Source organism: Plectropomus leopardus, chromosome 3 (assembly GCF_008729295.1).
Source record: "Plectropomus leopardus isolate mb chromosome 3, YSFRI_Pleo_2.0, whole genome shotgun sequence".
NCBI classification, from domain to species: Eukaryota; Metazoa; Chordata; class Actinopteri; order Perciformes; family Serranidae; genus Plectropomus; species Plectropomus leopardus.
The window spans coordinates 6,669,466-6,689,994 of record NC_056465.1 but is presented as its reverse complement, the minus strand read 5'-3'; the positions used below and the strand labels follow the sequence as shown (position 1 = coordinate 6,689,994).

Genomic DNA, 20,529 nt, shown 5'->3' with positions numbered 1-20,529 from the left:
TGTGTGGGCAGGCTATCTGTGTGTTTGTGCACGTGTATTTCCAAGGTGGGGGGGAGGGTGTGGAGGGGTAATCTAGAAACACTCCTGGAAGCAGAATCACAATTGTACAAAGTAGGGATCCCAGTCCTCTGCCCCTTCGCCGCTCCCACTCTAAACATATGGGATTGATGAAGGATATACCAGGCTCTTGTTTTAGACCTGTTAACCTCTTATCTTTTCCATGTCAGATCCATAGTCCCTCCATTTCCTCTGACAAGCGCAGGGCAGCAGCAACAACATGAGGTAAATCCCGTTGGAGTTCTCTCGTTAACTCCTGGATGTCAGGGCAATTGGGGTGGGGGGCTGTGGCAAAAAAAGTTTCCCAGAAAGGTTCATACTCCTGGAGGTTTCCAGGTCAATTCATGTGCTGCTGTCCCACTGTAGGTTTTTATGCCTCTGTCTTTTTTTTTGTGCCATACGTATTGACATTCTGAGGTGTTAAGTCTGTAGTCTGAAAACTTGTCATATTTACTTTGTGCTGTGAGCCTAATACTCAGCAAGTGATGAAGTGTGAGCTGGTGGGACTTAAGTTTTAAGGACAGGATTCCCACACATCGTTAAAAAGTCTTAATAGGCATTGAATTCTTCTCTCTAAAAAAGGTCTGAATTGGTATTAAAATGTCTAAATCAATTTTTCAAAAGTCCTAAAATTGCAAAGATATGGGAAGTTAAATGTTGTGATATTCTTTCTTTGTTTTTTTATGTGGCATTGTATAATCTCCAAATAACTGGTAAACTGTTATATAAAAATAATAAACTAAATTCCTCTTGATTTAACATCTCGCAGATCAGGATCGTGGAACTAGCAGCACTCATATTTTGTTGCCAACCGTTCTGCTCAGAGCAGAGGATCCAGCGTCTGCTAATGCGTTGTCACTGTACACTAAACAACACGGGAAAGTGCAAATGACCAAAAATGGCTATTTAACCAAGATTTTGCTGCAAAGCTAAAACTGGTATAAGGCAGTGCATGGAAGGTTCTGTGTATTTCATGCAAACAGGTTCTCAAACTCTGCAGGAATGAAGGCAGTGAGCAACACAAAATCACCATGTCATGTTTTATGTTGCAAAAAACATTTGGGTAAAATTGTCTCTAACCTAAAGTATTTGATGTCGATTTATGGCTTGTTTTTTTGGGGGGGGTGTTTGGTTGTTGTCTTTCGTATCTAGTTTGCGTGTGTTTTCCAATTTGTAAGATTTTCATATGATAAGCACTGACATGATTAGTCTCTTAACTAATTATTATAAATATACAGTTTTATGTTATTTTTGTGACCCAGACTATTTAAAATGAAGGTAATGTCTTTGCGATTGGATACTTTTAAAATACAGGGGAGTATTTTCACGAACATGAAAGAGCATTTCACTCTACAATGACCACTAATGGGGCTACATATACTTAATAGGTGCACATGTACAATCTATTGCAATTCAAGACAGAAGCTCTGCCATAAATTTTATCTTTATTAGAACAGTTTTTAGGGGTATTGTTGAAATCGTGTAAATAAAATTGCATGTTTATTACTGAGTTCATAGCTGAAGGTGTTTGTGTACCACACTGCATTATATTCAAAGATGTTTTCAAACTTTCTTTTATCCCCCATTTGCATACATGACAGGGGAAGACAATTGAAAATATTTATTCATATGCAAGTATATTGCAGTCCAGTGAAAAACCATCACTATATATGACCTCCACACTATTTTATGTACAGGTTGCATTAAGTTGAATAGGTGTACACAATGAAGTGGCAACTAAATGTGAGGCAAAATATGCTGCCACTGATCTGATGTTTATTTGAACTCACTATGTCTAATTAGATTATTGTGTTTGTGTATATATATATATATATATATATATAATGCTGCAGTGCCATACATATTTATATAAATATGTATGGCACTGCAGCCTAAAATTAGAAGGCTTTGCTATGCTTGCAACATTGCTGATTGCCAAGTTGCATTAAAGTGCAGCCATGCATTAAATTTGCAGCTAACAGTTCTTTTCATTATTGATTACAGAATGGCTTGATTAACCCTCATCCTGCCAACATATTTAACATACTGATGAATACTGATTGGGCCAAACTGGACCCAAAGAATATACAACTGTAAGAAGCATCCATCATACTAAAATGTTAATTTATTTTTACTTCAAATGTTATTAGTTATGTAATTAATATCATCCAAATAAAATTGATTGTTATTATTTTGGGATATTTACAGTTTGTTGACTGAACATTATCTAAAAAGGGCAGTATTTAGAATAGTTGACAGATCACATGAGAAAAACTGTCTGTCTCTTTCAAAATGACTCACAGAGTGCCACTAGTCTCCCTGATAATGTGTGGTACTTAAAATTAGGGACCCATGGCAAACATGAGGTCACTGAATATCTCCATCGATTAACCTGCATAGTCAGAACTGAGTGCTTTTGAATGGGGTTCCCCAGGACCCCTATACATTGTTAATTAATAAAAGTACTAAAGAGAAACAAAATACAATGATATGAAATCATGAGGGACAAAGTGATTTACAAAGTTATAAAACTAGAATATTAGAATGAAGCACCAGTGAGATATGGCAACAGGAATAACTGGGTTCATTCGATTAATAAAATGTTAAAACGGTGATAGATGTCCCTCAGTCTAAGATGACGTCTCCAAATGTCTTACAATCAATGACTCAAAGGCCAAGAATACTCAAACGAAATAGAAAGCAGAAAATCCTCACAGATGAGAAACAACAACAATTAATCATTCGTCAAAACAAATTCAAGCAAACAGGGTTTTTAAGCATGTTTTTTTTTTTTTTTAACTGAAACTTTGTAAAAATGAACTTTTAAAGATTTAAAACAACTTGAACTGTAAAACAATTTCTTTTTTTTTATTATAATGTGATAGTGTTTGCATATCAGGTGACTCCATGAGGTCTCGGGATCCAGAAAGCATTATTGATAAAGTTGTTTATCAAGCCTAAATGCCAATCATTGTCTGCTTTTCTTTGTCTTATATCACTGTAAACTTGAATATGTTAGTTTTAGACTGCTTGCCTCACCAAGTTAGCAAATTTAAGATGATTTTCCTGCCATTTTTAGAGTAATCTAATTATACATTTCAAAAAATGTTGGCTTAATACATAATTATAATCATAAATTGCAGCCCTCTTAATCCTTGCACAGGCTGCTGCAGGGGTTAAAACTCAATTTCTTTTTTTTAACAGGAAATCTTCCTAACAAGTAGACTAATCAATGTCGTGCTCTGTCAGTTTTGATTTCCTTTGATATTAACGCCCCTGTTGGCCCTTTGAAAGTCTCCTTGCACCTCAGTTGTACGTCTTTACCTAATTAGTGACCATATAACTCCACAAAGAGTTACCACCATCAACTCGCTGCAGGTCCGGTCCGTGTGAACTCCTGCATTGTTTGTGGAGAACGTGTTTTGGCTGCGGAGCAAAAGGGCGGAAGCCTCGCTCAAGCTGCTTCAGAGAGTCTAGATTGGTCAGCCTTTTTCAGACCTGGCAGTAATTTATTAGCAAACATCTGTGCTGCTGAAATACATCCTTTCATTTTTGCATTTGGAATCTTTCCCTCTCTTCCTTTGCTCAGCCCCAACATGAACTGATTTGCATGGGTGCTCCTTTCGTTGGTACCATAATCTGTACTGTATTGTGCGGGCTTATGTGGAATGATTGGGGAGGCCAGGTTTATTTATCCTTCGCTGTGAGGTTTACATTCTTCCTTTCCTCCCTGCACTCTGTCCGGTCCTTCATTCTTGGCCCCCTTCTCTATTTTTCCTATTATCTGAGAGATAACTGCTGCAATGCATACATTGTTTGGAGACCTACAGGGTGGGAAATTAACACTCGCTGCCAGCCAAATGCTGCTTAGATTTTTCTGTCCCCAGTCAGCTTAAAAAATCCAAATATGTGACTGCCTAGTAATTCAGTAAAAGCAGCTAAAAATTTACTGTATTGATTTTTAGGAGAGGGTAAGTGTTTACAAGCTATGCTTCCATTTCAACATAAAGATATTTTTTATCCTTTTTTAAAAAAACCTGATGGGTATTTTTAAACTGTAGACACTTCTAGCACAGTTGGGTGTAAGGGTTTTGCGTAGCCGTTTGAAAACTATGACTTCAGCCTTCACCCAACACAGTTATACTAAATAAATCATTTAAACAATTAACTGATTATTAATACCCTTGATTCATTTTCTGCATATAGACACAGCTATTTATTTATGTGTTACCCAAACTGTTAATGTGTGAAGTTTTATTTTAGTTTTCTGTCACTCCCCATGTCCTCTTATGTATGCCTCCATCTGCCTGTCTTTTTCAATGCCCAGGTGTTGATCGAGCCGGTGTTCCCATCTGCCTCAGGCCACCATGTCTCGTGCCCGTCAGCCCCCGCTGGTCACGGGCATCTCGCCCAAGGAGGGTGCGGCTTGGACCAAAGTCACCATCCGTGGAGAGAACCTGGGCACGGGCCCAGCCGACCTCATCGGTACAGTAATGCATTTATAACCACTTGAATAACAGCACACGCAACTCTGTCTTGGTAAAATGTTGTAGCTTTTATGTTTGTTTAATTTTCTTGTTAATTCATTTCTGTTCAGCAATATTGAATTTCATGGGGAAATCATTTTTTTTCCTAGATTTTTTCTACCTTAATAAAATATATATGTAATAATATAAATGAATATATCAAGATAAATATACAGTTTATAGATATTTTAAGATCAGCAAATGGATATATAAAATGTCATCACATTATATAATTAACGTTTATTTGTTTTATCATAAATGATAATTCTTAGATGGTGACTTTTATTGTTTATATCTCTGTGGTAGTCACTTATGTTAAAAAAGTGGGATACTAATGCAGAGTAATTATAGCTGCTTTATTTTTGTCATTTAATTTCTGCTCTGGTATGTAGGGTATTTTGAAACTCGAGTCATATTAACTGATTTTATTAACTTATCCATCAACAAACCACAGCGGCCCCTTTTTTAAACAGGCTGGTGTTAAGTTTGTTTTTGTTTATATGATACGTAAGTGGACAGGACGCCTGATTCTTTCCCCCCTCAAGAATTAGAATTTCATCACTTTTCCACTATTTAGGTTTTTACTTTCATGACAATTTAATGAGTTCAGTTTTAAAAAAAAGTAAAAGAGATTTTTTTTTTAAAAAATGACATATTTTTATATGTAGCTATAACTAAAGGTTAATTTGAACTAGTTGTAAAATTAAATGTTTAAAATGTTTATTATCTGTATTGATTCAGGTTGGTTCCTCATTTTAAATATGTAAAGATTTTTTTATCATTTCATTGTGCAGTTATAATTTTAAATGCATCCTTTGTCAATTTTTTGCATGTCAAATTATTAAATTTGAAGAGTTCTTTAAATTTTAAAGCTAAAAAGAAATCCCCCAGCAAATTTAGCAGAGAAAACTAACTTGACAAAAACTACTTCCAACCAAATAAAATATTGAGATATTTACTGTCATGTTCTTCAATTTTGCTTCTTCCATGACAATTCTGCCAACACTTTCTACGGCACACAAAACTTTAGTTTCTTTAAATATTTAGATCACTGTATGCCTAGTTTGAGAAACTCAAGAGCTTATCAACATGCATTCATGTGAAAATAGAGTTGTTATTGTTGTTGTCTTTTTTCATGATTTCTAAGAGCCACACAGATGGACTCCCTCCATCTTGTTCTCATTATGTGTTTGAGCGTCACACTTTTTCTGTGCCGATATTTTCCCTCCTGTTCGCCAATTCCTCCCCTACCCTGCTTCTTTGGTTTGAGCGGAGGTGAGGAGAAGGGGGGCCACGGTCCAGAGGACTCACACACGGCTCCATGCTTGGAGAACTGTGCTCTGGCCAATGATACAGGTCTATTTCTGACCATGAATGTCCCTGGGGCCTGGAATTAGACAATTAGATATGCACAAATGTGTGCGAGTGCTTATGTTTTCAAACAAAGTGGCCAGTGCAGAACAGAGGCAGGAAATGGGGCTCTAATTGGCATATTATTCACGGTTTTATGGGCTATTTGTTAATCAGCTTTCACAGGCTTTTATGATGTTAGATTAAACACACGTGAAGCTTTCTGAATCCCCTCGGCTGGAACTGTCAAAGTAATCCCTGCGTCTGTCTTCTAGTGTCCAAATAGTTTTCAAGAGGGTTTAGAAAGAGGACGACAGATGTAGGCGCAGAGTGCACATTGTGCCTGTAATGGGCCACTTAGCACTGAAGTGACACACGTTAGCTTAAAGGAGCTGAGTGAGAGGAAGGAAGGTCACGGCCACCCACACCCATCCTGACCCCAACTTGAACTCTGACCCCCTGGTGACAGTTTGACTAAACCTGCTGATCGAAGTCAATTCTGTCTGAGTGAGCTCCTCTTGTTGTAGATTTTTCTGTGTGTGTGTGTGTGTGTGTGTGTGTGTGTGTGTGTGTTGGTACTACATGCTGTTTATTTGTGCTGTCACAGTCTGGCTGTATCTCTCACCCTTTTCACCTTTTCCCCTCTCTCTTCCGTTTCAGGTCTGTCGATCTGCGGCCACAACTGCCTGCTGACAGCCGAATGGATGTCAGCCAGCAAGATAGTGTGCCGCGTGGGTCCTGCCAAAGACGACAAGGGAGAGATCATCGTCACCACCAAGTCTGGAGGTCTCGGCACCTCCACAGTCTCATTCAAACTGCTCCGGCCCGAGAGGATTGGTAAGACTCCCAAGACTACATATCTGTTTTATTCACTCACTTGGACAATAAGAGTAGGAAAAAACTGAAACTAGGGCTGTGGCTAATGATTATTTACAATAGGGATTAACCTGTCTTTATTTATTTATTATTAATAGGTTAACTGTTTAGTCTGTAAAATCTCAGAAAATAATGAAAAGTGCATGTCAAGAGTTCCAAGAACCTAAGGTGACATCTCCATATTTTTTTCCGACCAGTTCAAAACAGGAGAAGCAGCAAATCCTTGAATTGAGTTTTGATAAACGGTGAAACCCACATAGATTGATTGTTAAAACAGCTGCTGATACATTGTCTGTCAAAAATTGACAAGTTGCATTTATGTAGCCCAAAATGACTAGTTCTCAACCTCAACCTGAACCCAATGGGTCCCAATGGGTCCGGAGAAGCCCAATGGGTTGGGCCAGGTTGGGGCCTAAAATATGCGCCAATAGGCCAGGTGGGATTGGGCTCGGGTTGTGGGGAAAAAAAATCTTTTTAAACATAAATGAATGAGTAAATAAATAATATTAAATAATGAGCGCTTACTCCTTAATTTTTATTTATTTAAAATGCAAATCCAACATATTTTATCAACATACAGTATGTTTTAGGTATTATGTATTGATTGAGAAGACAGCAGCTCCCTCTCCTTCTGGCTCTGCAGGCAGGCAAAGAGAGAGAGAAAGAGCGTGAGCGTAGCCAGGCTCCGTGGGCTCTCTGTCCCTCCTCACGGCCAGGGCAGGGAGCTCCTCTGTGCAGCGAGCTGGTGATCCCCGAGGTGGTCTATTTTCTGCCACAGACACTCTTGGCTCACGCAGCCACACAGCCTGTGTATCCTGTGCGTTAGAAGCCGACTAATGCTTTTTGGGGGGGTCAGGCTTGTTTGAGCTCAAGCTCAGTGTTTTCTGTGATGATGTTGGACAGGCAGGATTCGGGCTTGAACTCATGTGGTTTGGTTTCTGTTGTAATTTTTTCAGTCCAGTGAGAACTCTAAAAAAATTACCATTGTCCCAAAAAGGGCTGGGCAATATGGCCCCAAAATGTTATCACAACAAAACATCAGAATAGTTAATATTGATATTTATCACAATAAATGGCAAATGAGTTTTTCACCTGAGTGAAATCTGAAGAAACTTTAAGGGTAATTGTTGTTTAATATGTCACTTATTTAGACAGAGTATGACAAACATTTGCCAAACAGTGGAGCGTTTCATAAATCTAAAGTAGAGTTTGAATCAGAAATAGAGAAAGTAATATTAATTCTGGTCAGCAGCATTTCAACCCTTTTTTATGGACAGTTTTGTTTTGTTTTACCTTTTGGTCAGTATAAGTTTAAACGCACTGCATGTAATGTCTGCGCTGTTGGGAGAAGTTTGTTGATAAAGCTTTCACCCAGAACAGAATTTCTTGGTTAAGGTTAGGGAAAAAAGTCATAGTTGGGGTTAAAATTAATTGATTTTTTCCATGTGTTTCCTTCTGGCAGAAAGCCTGCCAGGCAAGAGTCTCCCATGAGCAATTTCTGCAGTTTCCTAATCAAACAATAACAAAAGTCTGACTTTGATGACACCGTAAAGTATCTTGGATTATTCTTTGCCAAAGAAAATCTATTTGACGTGACTCAGACAGAAGTCATGTGCAAGGATGAGAAAATATATAACAGTTTTTAAAAAGTTTTTAATTATATCTATACATTTGTTAAATTTCTATCAGGGAAAATTATATCTTTATTATTTTATTTCCCAGCCCTAGTCCCAAATGACTAATGTCACAGAGGGCTTTACAATCTGTATTAAAACCCTTGCTGCTTACAACCTTGATTCAAATTCGGAAAATGCTTCACAAAAAATCTCATCAGTAAAGAAATAAATGGGAGAACCGAAACCCTCTAGAAAAGCAACAGAGGAGGGCAAGACAGCTTCATGCTCTTTGACTAAAAAAACACATTCAAATGGACATTAAAAAAATCTCTTCGTTACCACCGTTGCAACAGATACATAACACTGAAAAAACCTGCAAATAAATTCATATCAAATAAAGTAAAATAAAATGGGGTGCTCTGTAGCTCACCTGGTAGAGCAGGCACCCCATGTACAAGCAGCAAGCAGCAGCAAGATTGATTTTAACCTTGGCCCTTTGCTGCATGTCATCCCCTATCTCTCCCACTTTCACGCTATAGCTGTTCAAGAAATAAAAACAAAGGCAGAAAGCCCAAAAAAATGAATAGCCTTAAAAAAATGTAAAAAATAAAATAAACTGATGAACACACCCAGTCTTGTGGTGTGCTGAAACCAGCCACATGTCAATAATGTTGGAGAATGAGCTAAAAATGTTTATTTTAGTTTTAAAAATCAGATTAAATAATTCCAATATTACTGGACATACTGGCTATACACACAGCCTTAGCCGTTTACTAATGACTTGTGTTGAAACTTCTATTTTTATTTATTACTTGAAGCATTTCTTCATTTACTGCACTATTCTTTTTTGCGATCATTTTTTTTTTTTATTTACACCATTCCTTCAATGCAAGTACATCGCATGTACAGTCCTTCTGCTGCCCCTAACAGACTGCTGCACTTTTCTTTATACCTTGTATGTGTTGTCAGATTGGTGAAAATGTTCCTCAAATTGCTTGTTTTACTTATTTGCAGGTTTTCCTAAATGCAAAGCGTGTATTCTCAGAGTTAGAAGATATACAGTGTGTGTGAGTGTGTGAGTGCACATCTGGGTTGTGTTTTTGAGCTCATTGACATGTGTCAAACCTCTCCTGTCCTGCCCTGTCCTGCAGGTATCCTGGACCAGTCTGCCGTGTGGGTGGATGAGATGAACTACTACGACATGAGGACAGACCGCAACAAAGGCATCTCCCCCCTCTCCCTGCGCCCCAGCAATCCACTGGGCATCGAGATAGACAAGTAAAGACTGAGCACACACGCACACAAGAGTCGCTCGGCACAATCACACCGCCATAAACACACACGCTCTAGTCATTGAGTCATGGTTTACATCCCTAAACAGAAACAAACTCTCCCCATATGCAGGCGTTTGAAATATTATGCCAACACAGCGATGGCTGAACAGCCTCTAACCGCTGCTCACAGGGAGTGGAAACAGAATAATTGTGTATAAAGCAGAGAGGACGGCGATAGAAAGGGATTTGGAAAGAACTGAGACTGCGTCCCACACACATGTTTGTGTACAGCCTCGGAGCGGGCAGCGTGGTGCTGCCTCCCACGCGCCTGGCAGGGAGTGCAGAGGTTGTAATATATAGTTTGTGTTGTCAGGTTCTGGCTTTTCTGGGTTAGTGTTTGTTTGGTTAAGAGGGGCCGGGGGCAAGTGACCGCTCGTGGCCTGAGACAAGACCCCCATAAACAGGCTGTACCATTCACTCATCTCCCAGGGTTGCGTTAAACATCCAGAATAAAAAGTCGTCACAATTCTCTTTGACAGTAATATATGAACAAACTGTAATTTGTGTGCCAAAACAGTTTGTGTTGATCTGATGCAGACAGTTTTAGAATGATATACTCCTTAAAACATATGATCTGAGGAGCTGTTTTTCTAAGCAGAACAGCATCACTCTTGTGTGCATCTTTGTATGGTGATGTCACAGGATGGTAATTCGGCTGAAGATGTTTTCACCAGCTGTTTGTAACATCATACTTGGCCTAGATGTAATGTAAGCATTTGATTTCATAGATGGAGATTCAAAAGTCACTGTAGAAAATGTAAGGTTTAGTTTTTACTATGTATTTCTACATTAACCTCAGAGTGTAACTACTTGAGCAGCTGATTGAACCAACTGACTATACTATCTTACTGCAAATACACACATATATGACCTGCTTTATGTGAGGGGGGATAATATGGACAACATATCTGACCTGACACTTAGATTGAAATGCTGTCTAATTCATGGTACAAATTGAAGATATAATGTGTAGGCTCCACTCATTCAGCTATGTCAGTGAGTGACAACAGTCACAAACCTCCATTAACCAACAGTGTAAAACTGGCATGATTCTCATGAGTAAATAACATTTTACAAAATAATGCCAAATGATAGCATAATTGAATGTTTCACATGCTCTTAATTCCATGCACACTTATTGTGAAATACATATATATTTCTCCATGTATATAAACATTATGGAGGATAAAACAAATATAAACAGTATAACCAACTTGTACCGAGCTCTGCAAATAAGTTCTTTGTATTGCTTGTTACAGACAAAGCTGCAGTTTCTGTAGAGTTTATATTGTTAATTGATGTGTGACTAGATAGCACCCTAGATGTTTCCTTATACATAACTAAAGGCTTTTCTAGCTAAGACAGTCCATACGTTTTAACAGTGCAGCCCACTGAGGTGAAACACAAAATTTTATTTTTATTTTTTTTTTATTTAACCTTTATTTAACCAGGTAAAGCTTATTGAGACATAAAATCTCTTTTTCAAAAGCGACCTGGTCAAGAGGCAGCAGAATTTTACAGTACTTAACATGAGAATTAAAACATTCATACAATAAATAAAAATTAAAATTATCATATATATATCTCAAAGAGATTAAAGAAAAGTGTTCCATCTGATTTAAAAACACTGACAATGCCCAATGCTTTCAAGTTCTTTGGTTCTAAGAAGCTCAACGAAATGAGTTACTAAGACCTTGAATAAGGATTTACCTTATAAACTGAGCTATGCATTTATGAATACATGGTTAGCATGGCTACCAATATTTTGACATTTTGGTACACATACCACAGTCCCTGTCAGGGCTGTAATGCTTAAATATAGTATAGCACCTCATATGTCCTGAACTGATGAGCTTTAGTAGCATAAAGCTGTGCGCCCTTCCACTTGGTGTCTTTTGCAAATTGAACACATCTGTGTGTCTTGAAGTTCTGTCGCTTACAGAGGCAAGTGTAAAACATTAGGTGGCTGAAGAGTACCTTCAGCTACCTTCAATTACCTTCAGTCTAATACAGTTATTGAAGGTATAGAAAAATTACTCAGATAAACATCAAATATAAGATTAGAAAGCATAATAGTTGCACACTGTTTATATCTGATTGTCTTAAATGACTATGTTGATTTTGTGTCTCCTAAGCTAAACTAAAAGCAGTGAGGATCATAAAGAAAGTGACACCCTGTAGCTTCTTGTGTTGTCCTGTATTTTCCACAGAAACACTCACTCACAATGTAAAACTCTTAACTCTGATGTTTTCACTCCCAGTCTCCCATCTTAATCATTGCAACATCTCTGCCTAAAGTATTCTATTGCCAAAATATTGTATGTCCACATAAGCTTTCATTCTGTTGTGATATAGTCATTTAAGCATTGCAACAACTCAGCAAAAATAATATTATGTCATATATATGACTGAGCATGTGCGATCGCACTTACTAAGTGCTTCTGGTTTTCTGTACATGTGTTCGTGTGTGCATACTCACCAAGTGTATAGCTTTTCTGTTTCTCAGACCTTAATACTGTACTGCCGTGTGTTGGATTTCTACATATGTGTGTGTAACTGCAGAGTGGGTGGTGGTGGTGGTGGTGGTGGGGGTTTGGTTTGTGTAGGCCACGGGTCATTAGTAGAGATCAAGCTTCCCTAATGAGTGCTGGGTCCTCCAGGGGCACCCAGGCGTCACACACTGCACTTCCCACGCCAAGCTCGCCCAGCCTGGGGTACTTTCTGGCTGCACACTGCCCCCTGCTGGTGTAACTGACCCCAACATCACATAAAAATAATGATCCAACAATTTAAACAATTATTTTGCCAAACTCATCTGACTCATAATTTCTTATTAATAGGCTAAGTTATACATTTCTTTTTTCTCTGTTTAAGTGTCATTACAGTGTGTACTGCACAATTTGATCCTTAGTATATTTATACTGTTTAAATCCTATACATACAATGTACAGTATTTTAATACAGTAGAGTTTTTCATGTCCTGCCTCTCTTGTGCATACATCTTTATTCATTTGTCTTCTCCCAGGGGCAAAATCCCACAGAAAGACCTGGAACTGACATTTCCAGGAATGAGTGGAGACTTCACCAGTGAGAACTTCTCTGCCACCTTGTACCTCATAGAAAACCACACAGGCTCCAGGTAGGTCCTTTGTTATGACTAATCTCAAGGTACCATCCCTCATAACTGCTAATGAAAAATTTTTCTCCCGTTTTTTCCACCCAAGCTGTCCATAAAGCAGTTCAATCTGACAGAACCTCAACTGAAGTAACTCAACATGAAATACAAGCGACAGGAGGCTCACACGATGCTACACAGGCAAAACTTAGGTCTAGGATTAATTCTCTGTGGCTTGGTTGGATGTGAAAATGAACTATAGTGGGAGACTTGCATGTCCTGATCACTGTGCTGGCATCTCCTAGCGGTTTGCTCCAATATTATTCCTTGCTGGCAGGTGAGAACTGTTGCAGGTATATCAATGTATTTTGCAAAAGAGACATTACCTTCGGTTCCCGCACCAAGCCGAACAGAGGATCATTGTCCAATAGAATTAGGTGATTAGTCAAACAGGAAAATTTAATAAATAAATAAAATGTATGACTTGGTTTTGTGAGGTTCCATGTGAGGTTATAGTATTTTGGCTGAATCTTCACATGGTCATTTAGTCCTTCAGAGAGGAGTTTAGTACATAAATGAGGCAACTGGCTGACCCAAAAGCCCAGGGCCTGGTTGACTGTCATGTCAGGGTAGGGGAGAGTTATTTTGGACTCTCCTGGCTTCCTCCCCCCCTGCTTAGCCTTCCAGTAACCCAGACCCCCAGGATCCAGCATGACCAGGGGCCTCTGTTTGGAGCTCGCTGGGTGACTGTTTCTTCCTGCGGAGGAAGCCTCACTCGAGACGCTCACACAGACGCACACACGTACTCAAATTGGCCAAACAAATGTGTGTGATGTGTTCCTGAGATATATGCTTGTGTATAATCTTTGAAGTAAAACATATATATTGACATGTGTCTTACTGGTTGACTATTTGATGAGAAAAAATAAATGAAAAAGTGTATCTAAATTAGTTATTTATACGTTGTTGTGTATAAGTTGTTATGTGTCTTAATAACCCATTATTGAAATCAAGTAAATATGACAAACATTTGTCATTTCTAACTTTCTAAATATGATTTGCTGCTTTTCTCTGTTTAACATTGTAAATTGGAGCAATTTGAAGAAGTCATCTTGGGTTCTTATCATGTGCTGTTTTTGAGAATTGTGGCATTTTATAGACTAAACAGCTAATCAGTTAACTAGACAAGTAATGCAATTAATGGCAGTAATCTCAAGTTGCAGATCCAATGTAATGGCATAACCATTTTGTTTTTGTTTCCTCAGTTTTGAGCAGTTGAAGATTGCGGCCAATAATTTGAAGAAGCAGGCTACTAAGAAGAATGAGGGGAGTCTGGCGTACGTGAAAGGAGGCCTCAGTACGTTTTTTGAGGCCCAGGACGCTCTGGCAGGTGAGAGGGATTAACACATTTCTGTGTGCTATGGAATTGCACCAAATGGCCTACAGTTAATACACAAACTTCCAAATCATCACTCTTCTACTCTGCTCAGAAAAGAGCTTTTGATTTTTTGGAAAGTGTGCAAGTGTGCGTGTCTCTGGATTTTTTTCCCCTCCACATGCGGTTTAGCAGCGGTTGATTAAAGAGCCTCATTTGGACGCTGTGTGAAAACCCTCCACTTCGTACTACAGTTGCACCAGCCAACCACAACACAGCTAATTCACCTTCATCAAAATGAGATCAGCTCTCACCTGTCACACAGTCTCACATGAGTCTCCCGAGAGCCTGGAAGTGGATACACACACACAAACACACACACTCGGCTAAATTAACCTTCAGATGGCAAAAAGATTTCAAGGTAGCAGAGACTGACTGACTGCTGTCGCTCTGCCAGGTACTTCAAATCAATTGTTCGCTTCATCATTCATACTTTTGTCTGTTTACTCTCTCCTCCCGCCATGGCCACTCAGTTACTTCCCCTTACTATTTATATGTACACTTTTCTGCCTCCATCATTATTATTATTGCTTTCCGTATGTTTGTGTCCCGGTTGGGAGAGAGGCAATGTTTTCATTGTTAGTGGCTGAATCTAAATAAACGGAGCAGCCCAACACAATGCAGGCCAGAGTATTAGGACTGATAGTGCTGATAACAGACCCAATATGACCAATGGGAACAATGCGCAGTCATTCTCACGTTGAGACTGAGCGTGCCTACTGTGTGCCCACTGCCCCAATGGGAAATGTACAGTGTCCACAGAAGGAGGAAGCAGTACACTATGGACGGACCCAAGTGACCTGTGAACCAAGAGGCCATAATGATGCTCTATGAGCTGTGTGACAGGATGGGATTCACTATGTTGACTTGAGTAAAAGACAATTATAAGATGCCAATTGTTTTGGAAAACCTGTTCTTTTAATTCTGAAAACTTCAAATTAAACAGGGTTGGCAAATAGAGTATATTTAATTTAATAAAGTAAAGGCTCTGTACGTGACATTCAGAGCATTAATATAGCAGTAAACCAGTATTTGTTATGTAAAGATATAGGGGAGTTATGTAAAGAGAGAGTGAAGTCACACTGCCTCTGTGTGTGTGTGTGTGTGTGTGTGTGTGTGTGTGTGTGTGTGTGTGTGTGTGTGTGTGTGTGTGTGTGTGTGTGTGTGTGTGTGTGTGTGTGTGTGTGTGTGTGTGTGTGTGTGTGTGTGTGTGTGTGTGTGTGTTGTAATCCGAGCTTCTCTGTTCGTTATTGGGGTAGACAGTCTGGCTATGTGTACATGTATCTCAGTTCATGGAGTTAGTAGCGTTAGCTGCTAGCCGTCGGCTCGGCCACCCCCACGTTGAGAACTGTGTCCACCAGACTCATACGCTCTAAATTTTGCAGTTGAATTTATCAAAATATATACAGTAAATTGTTAAAAAGAAAAACATTTTTGCAAGAGGGCTAGACAATTGTTTTAGTATTTTGCAGCGCATCCTGTTTGACCCTAACATTTTCTATAATGTTCCCTAATTTTCTCTTGTCCTGAGTTAATTTACCTCGTGGCAGCTAAAAATAATGTCCAGGAGCCATTTGAAGCTCTAGTAGTTGGCTAGGTAATTCTGACTAAGTGTAACAGGTCTACTATAAAGGAACATCAGCAAACTTGTTTGCTCAACAGCAAAAAAGGCTACAAACATCCTAAAATACATTATCATAAAGGAGCGACAACACTCTGTAACAGCAGGTGCTCACTTTATCCTAGACTTTCATAAAACTCCCAATTTTCAAATGTAATCTCCAAAAAAAAAACACTGTCTCATTTTCAGACCTTGAGCAATTTGACTCAGAAATTCATTTTTAAACACCCTGGCTCTTTCCTTCTCACCATGACTCATTACAGCACTACAACATCCTTTCCCGGCCAACATTTGGCTCTCAGTCATAAAAAATGAAGTGGTAGCCCAGAATGGATAGCTCAAGTGGAGATATTCTGTACACTGCGCATGGTCAGCCAAACCGACATACCAGCCGACATGCTGCTTGCAGCCGGCCAGCTCGAGACAGCTCTGCAACAGCTCACTGCCAGGCCTAGTTAGCAACTGTGAATCCTTTCTTTGTCTTTCAGCTGCATTTGGCAGGTCTCTGTTGTTCTTAGTCATTCCAAATGAACCTCACCTGAGATGTAGCTGTGAACATTTAAAAGAAATTAGCAGTGAGAAAAAAGAAATTAACAGGGTGCTAGTGTGTTCTCCTTGTTCAGAATTTGCTGTGTTGGAAGCTGCTGTAGTGCTTCCAGCCCTCTCAATCACCATCATGACATTTTTGTCTCCTCTCCTGTATATTTTCACTTCTGCTCGCATGTGTAATTTTTATTGATGAGTTTAATAGAAGTCTGCAGTTACTTTTTTTCTTGAAACAAGTGTACTGCTGTCGGCAAGGTTGAAACAAGAAGAAATCGTGTCTGGGAAAAGAAATGAAGCGTATAGAAAATATTTAGAGCAAACAGCAGGACTCTGACTTCAATACCCGTGGGGTTTCTCTCCCTCCTTCTCTTTCTTGTCCCCACTAATTGCTTCTTAATTGCCCTCCAGAATTGCTAACCATCCACAACAGAAATAGCAAAACAAAATCCCATGTCTCTTTTTAATAAACTATGAACTCTGGGCTTAAGCACTCAGTTTAGACTTTAGCATGTGCAAACCACAAATCTTGTTAATTACAGTGCTGTGTGGGTCAGTTGGCTAATGTTGGCTTTTGGCAAATGGAGAAATAAGACTGGGAGCTCTGGCCAGCTTTTTATGGTAGGGTTGTATTCTAAGAGGTTCCAAAGGCTGATCACAAGTGTATGATCAAGTTGCATGGCCTCAAAAGATTTGCACGGTATAAGGAATGAGCTGGACTCAAATTGGCATCCATTCTTTTGGCAGAAGTATTTACCCAAATGATACTGTTTGTGCATGTACTTTTATTGAAGCAAATGATTCCATCCCAACCATCAGAGTAGTATGCCTACTGACCTTACTAAGCAGATTAGTTATTCCCCAGACTGACCAATCCGGTGTCAGTGAAAGGGTGAAATACAGTGTTTCTGCTGTGTTTATTGAGTCACATTGAGCTGCTGACTAAGTTTTAAGCACCGCAGTAATTTCTGGCCTCATGTTGCTGTAAATAAAAAAGATAGGTGGTATAAAGATTCTAAATCTGGGAAAAAAAGTTACCATTGTTATGGGACTGAGGCTGTGTCTGCACATGCACAGTTGTTTACAGTTATTCCTCCTCCGCCCCCATTATAAAGGATTATTATGTCCACATGAAATTTGTTCCACACATTATCTCTTTTCATGCTAGAATTAAAAAATGAAGCCAAGCCCCTCATCTGCGTTAGCTGTCTACAGCAGTCCTCTCTCGTTATAAAGGTAGTAAAGTGTACAGGCTGACAGTAACTTTAAAAAAAAAAACTACTGGTGATCTAATCACTGTCGATTTCCGCTTGGTGTAGGACGACGGAGCTCACTAAAACATACAAGTGATGCTTGGGACATTTGAAAGGTGTCCCTCCAGTCCTCATCAACAACAATCCCCTCTGGAAATTGTCCCACCGTCTGCTGATTCGACCAGGCCCGATCTAAAACTGTCAGATGTATCTGACTTAAACTGCAGATGCTGAGGTGAGACAAAAATGGACGAACACCTCCGTTCATTCATGAAGTGGTGCAGAAATACTAACTTTAAGTGTAAAGTAATAATTAGACCAAGCACAACTTACCAAATGTTTTCAAACTGTTAGCCGGTCATTGTTGTTGTTGCTTCTAGGGTATGCTCACTACACAAAGCAGCAATAGGCATGTGCGAATTGAGGAGATTATGTAATATTTCCCCAAAGGCTCTGTTTACATGTCCTTACAGAAACACACTAACTGGAGTTTTGAAAAGTCTGCGCTTCACAGCATTTTTTAAAAATCTCAAGTTTGATAAAATTCTGCATGTGGACAAGAGGCCAAAATGTAGAGGAAAACATCTGGTTATAAAAGCATCTGTATATGTGTAGACAGGGCCTGAGAATCTGTAACATTAGATATCCACAGTTGAACTATCAGAATTATCATTAAGAAAAAAGTTAACTGGTGCATCCCTGATCACAAGAAAAAAAAAATTAAAATTTCCAAAAGTCGGGGCATCAGTGGCTGAGTGGATAAAGCAGGCACCCCATGAATAAAGGCAGTGTCCTTGCCGCAGCGGCCTCAGGTTCAACTCCTGCTCGAGGCCCTTTTGCTGCATTTCGTCCCCACTCTCTCTCCCCCTTTCACACTGTTTATGTGTCCTGTCTAATAATAGGCTAAAATGCCAAAAAAATAACCTTTAAAAAAAGAAAAACTTTCCAAATTTCAAGCACGTCTCATTGTACAACCATTTTTAAGTAAACATAAAAATAAGAAGACATTGAGGGGGAATTTTGATGTTATTGAAGTACATTAAAGTATACATTTTAACTTCAAAATCACAGGGTCATATGGGTTCACATGAAGTCACAGGTTTGATCCTTCAGATGTGAACTTGTTTTACCAGGTGGCCTTGTTGTTGATGGTAGAAAGTTGGAAGTATGTTGTGAGGCCACATGGGCATTAAATCAAAAAATGTAATTTCAAGCACCTATGTATTCAATTTCTGAGGGTATCAAGTTGTTCCTACTAGTTTAGAGGTCAGACAGTCGTGGTGTGATTTTTTTTTTATGGTAGTTTCAAGAAATTTCATCAAGTCGTTTCTGTTTACCCCATTTGAAGATTTTGTTTTTATATAATATTTTACTTGTTTGCAGAAGGGATTTTTGTTTGCAGTGTGGAAACAAGTGGTCCTGTAAACACTCCATGTGAACCACCACAGACTGGTGAAAGACATGGAAGGTTTTGAGCACTGGCGACTGTTTGGTGCCAAACTGAGCCATGCTTCTGGGGGACAGTGGCTCCGGCTGATTGACTAACTGACAGTCTGTCAGGGGAGTCTAGGGTTGTTTCTACTAAAATGTTGAAATTTGAGGTTTTTCATTGTTGTGTGAACAGGAAGTCTCCCAGTGATGCAGGAAACGGAACGGCTACCGTGTTCCAAAAATGCCAGATTCCCAGGGCCTATTCCCCGAGCCCCCAGCCCCGGCAGGAGTCAAAACATCTCCAGCTTTAGAATCCAGGGACACTGTATTTTTATTCTTATTCATTTTCTTCCCCCTCCTCAACGCTTCCAGGAAGTGAAGCGGGAGCTGCGGCTCTTCCTCAGGTCCTGGCTGCATGTGTTATCCGGACTCTGACCTGATGTTTAGGTTAGCTGTGACGTCATCAGCCCTTCAGTGTGTGACAGATGCAGGAGGACACACAGCTGGCAGCAGGGCGAGGGGGAGTGCGGAGATGTGAAGCAGACCTGCAGTGTGTGTGTCTTAGTCTTCCTGTGTGTCCAGCCCTATCAATCCTGTGCTCTCCTGTATACACACTCCCACGTCTACGTGCCTTTGTCCTAACCTGAATCTGGTTTTCTGCCGGTCGACGAGCAGCGAGAGGTCCACGCAAGGGCCAGCGTTGTCCGTACTGATTAGGCAATGGCATGTTTGAACAGTGTGCTTTAGGAATACCTCAGTTGCTGCCTTGAGGCTTCTGTCTGTCAGAAATGGACCCACATATTTATTTACAGAACCCCCCCACTATGCCTCCCGCTCCCTCTGCTGTCTCCGAGCTCTGCTAACAGCAAGTATTTGTAGGGGAGCAACTGTGGGAGAAGACAGAAGGCAGGGAGAACAGAAATAAGAATATCGTTATCCTTTTTTTCCATGTTTCTGTCTCTTAGCTTCATTCTTGAGATGTCTGCCTGTTGCATATTTGAATCGCTCCGCAAGTATGTATGAGAAGGTCTCCTAAGCCTTCCCCACCTCTCTTCCACTCTGTCAATAAACCCACACTGCAGCTCTCAGCACCCAGCTGCCCACTACTGCACACCATTTATTTATTCACTGGGATAGCCACACCACCAGCTCTGCCTCTTTTTCTCTCTCTGTTTTCTCCCCTCTTTTCGAATTCCCTCTCCCGCGTCAAGCTCTTCATGCTAAGTGATGGCTACAAACCATCAGAGAGTCCCCACCCCTTAAGCAACAGTCATTTTTGGCATGCAGACCTCTGCTCTCCCAAATGTTATTTTTCAGAGAGTTGAAACATTTTAGATTCACATTACCTCCAGGTCAAAGGGCTCCAAATGTC

At 39.7% G+C, this 20,529-nt stretch overlaps 1 protein-coding gene across 1 annotated transcript in view; it reads left to right on the top strand.

Moving 5' to 3' along the window:
- Positions 1-20,529, top strand: part of exoc2 (exocyst complex component 2) — a 59,867-nt gene that overhangs the window by 8,585 nt on the left and 30,753 nt on the right. Inside the window, exons 2-6 of the mRNA XM_042483072.1 lie at positions 4,385-4,542; positions 6,594-6,770; positions 9,577-9,703; positions 12,785-12,898; positions 14,140-14,264. Of these exons, the coding sequence (XP_042339006.1) occupies positions 4,425-4,542; positions 6,594-6,770; positions 9,577-9,703; positions 12,785-12,898; positions 14,140-14,264 (661 nt within the window). The 5' untranslated portion in view covers positions 4,385-4,424. The remainder of the gene's footprint in view (positions 1-4,384; positions 4,543-6,593; positions 6,771-9,576; positions 9,704-12,784; positions 12,899-14,139; positions 14,265-20,529) is intronic.